At 27.8% G+C, this 1,724-nt stretch overlaps 1 protein-coding gene across 1 annotated transcript in view; it reads left to right on the plus strand.

Annotated features, from left to right (window-relative positions):
• Positions 1 to 618: 618 nt before the first annotated feature.
• Positions 619 to 1,724, plus strand: part of LOC111678492 (putative GPI-anchored protein pfl2) — a 22,691-nt gene continuing 21,585 nt past the window's right edge. Inside the window, exons 1-2 of the mRNA XM_046947933.1 lie at positions 619 to 655; positions 852 to 915. Of these exons, the coding sequence (XP_046803889.1) occupies positions 619 to 655; positions 852 to 915 (101 nt within the window). The remainder of the gene's footprint in view (positions 656 to 851; positions 916 to 1,724) is intronic.

Genomic DNA, 1,724 nt, shown 5'->3' on the forward strand with positions numbered 1-1,724 from the left:
AGTTAGTTAGTTAGTTAGTTAGTTAGTTAGTTAGTTAGTTAGTTAGTTAGTTAGTTAGTTAGTTAATTAGTTAGTTAGTTAGTTAGTTAGTTAGTTAGTTAGTTAGTACTAATAGTTTAGCATGCCTCATTAAAAAGTATTTAATCTTATGATTATTTTTATTTTTAACTAATGTTGAAATATTTTTTCAAATACTAGAATGCAATCTTAACAAGAAATCTTATTAAACAGTATTTAAATATCAACAGTTCTTAATAATCAAAGGTATAATGAAAGGCCTTTGATGTTTGTACTCATTTCATACAATATCTGGTCTATTGTTACAAATAGTTTAATAATAACAATAACAATAATAAAAGATCTGGTTTCCTCAATTGTTTGCCTTCGTTTTTGGGTTCTTTTGTTTAAATATTTAATGAAAAACGAGGTGATGTATGCATGTACATCTATAAAATATAATATCTGATACACATGTACATATGCATGTATATGTTTGTCTGTATTTGTATTAGTTTCATGTAAATTGTATACACCAAATACCCATATGTGTTTGTATGAATGTGTAAATGTTAGAAAACTATAAACTAGGTTGTTGTATATTGTTTTCTCTAGAATACAATGGGAAAACAAGACAAGACACAATATGAAAACATAAGTAAGTATACTGTCATCAACGTACTATACATAGGAAAAATCTTTAAGATGTCATTGTTATAATATGATACGGATTTTCAACAATACCAATGTTGATAAGTACCACCTCTATGTTACAAAACCCACCCTCTTTTTTCCCTTTCCACCTTCCTGTCAAGAACTTATGTTAATATCATTTCAAAATAATGTCAATACAGATGATGATTGTGATTATAATAATAATGATGATGATGACGATGACAATGCTGATAATGAGCAGAAGTACGTGCTATTTTTTGTAATATTGATAGATGTTTAATAGTGTCAACATTTAAACAAAAAAAGGTGTCTATGTATATTTTACATTTCTTATCATCAGGATGTGACAATATCAATATTAAGTATTGAAAGAGGGTTTCATATTTGATTTTATGTTTTTTCATTTATATTCTAAGGTTTCCTTTGATTAAATTTTTGTGAGGTTTCTTTTGATTAATTGTAATAATAAAATTTTAGGAAAAAAGAAGCAAATATAAATCATCTCATGGGTAGATTTTCAAGGTGCATAGAAAAGTTTGAAAGGTACCCTCGATGAAAACGAGTGAAAACATAAAATTCCGTTCATAAACTGTAAGAGATACAGCAAAGACCACTTTTATTTCATACTAGAAACGTATTTTATGATTGAAAACATAACATTCGGCTTTTTTCGAAAACTCCAAGAGATACAATGATATTTTGAGTGAAAACTCAAAGTTTTTCTTGAAAACTATAAGACATATAGAAAAAGCAAGCGAAATCTATTATCCCTTTTACTTCCTACCAAAACATATATTTAAGTACTAGATTATAGACTAGTCTGGTCTATATAGTATAGTCTATTCTAAAGTGTAGTTTATGGTCCAGTCTATAGTGTCTATGGTTTAGTCAAGTCTACAGTCTAGTCTATAGTCTATAGACTAGTCCACAATCTAGTCCATAGACTAGTCTATAGTCTAGTCTATAGTCTAGTCTATAGTCTAGTCTATAGTCTAGTCTATAGTCTTGTCTATAGTCTAGTCTATAGTCTAGTCTATAGTCTATAGTCTAGT

Source organism: Lucilia cuprina, chromosome 4 (genome assembly GCF_022045245.1).
Source record: "Lucilia cuprina isolate Lc7/37 chromosome 4, ASM2204524v1, whole genome shotgun sequence".
Lineage (NCBI taxonomy): Eukaryota > Metazoa > Arthropoda > Insecta > Diptera > Calliphoridae > Lucilia > Lucilia cuprina.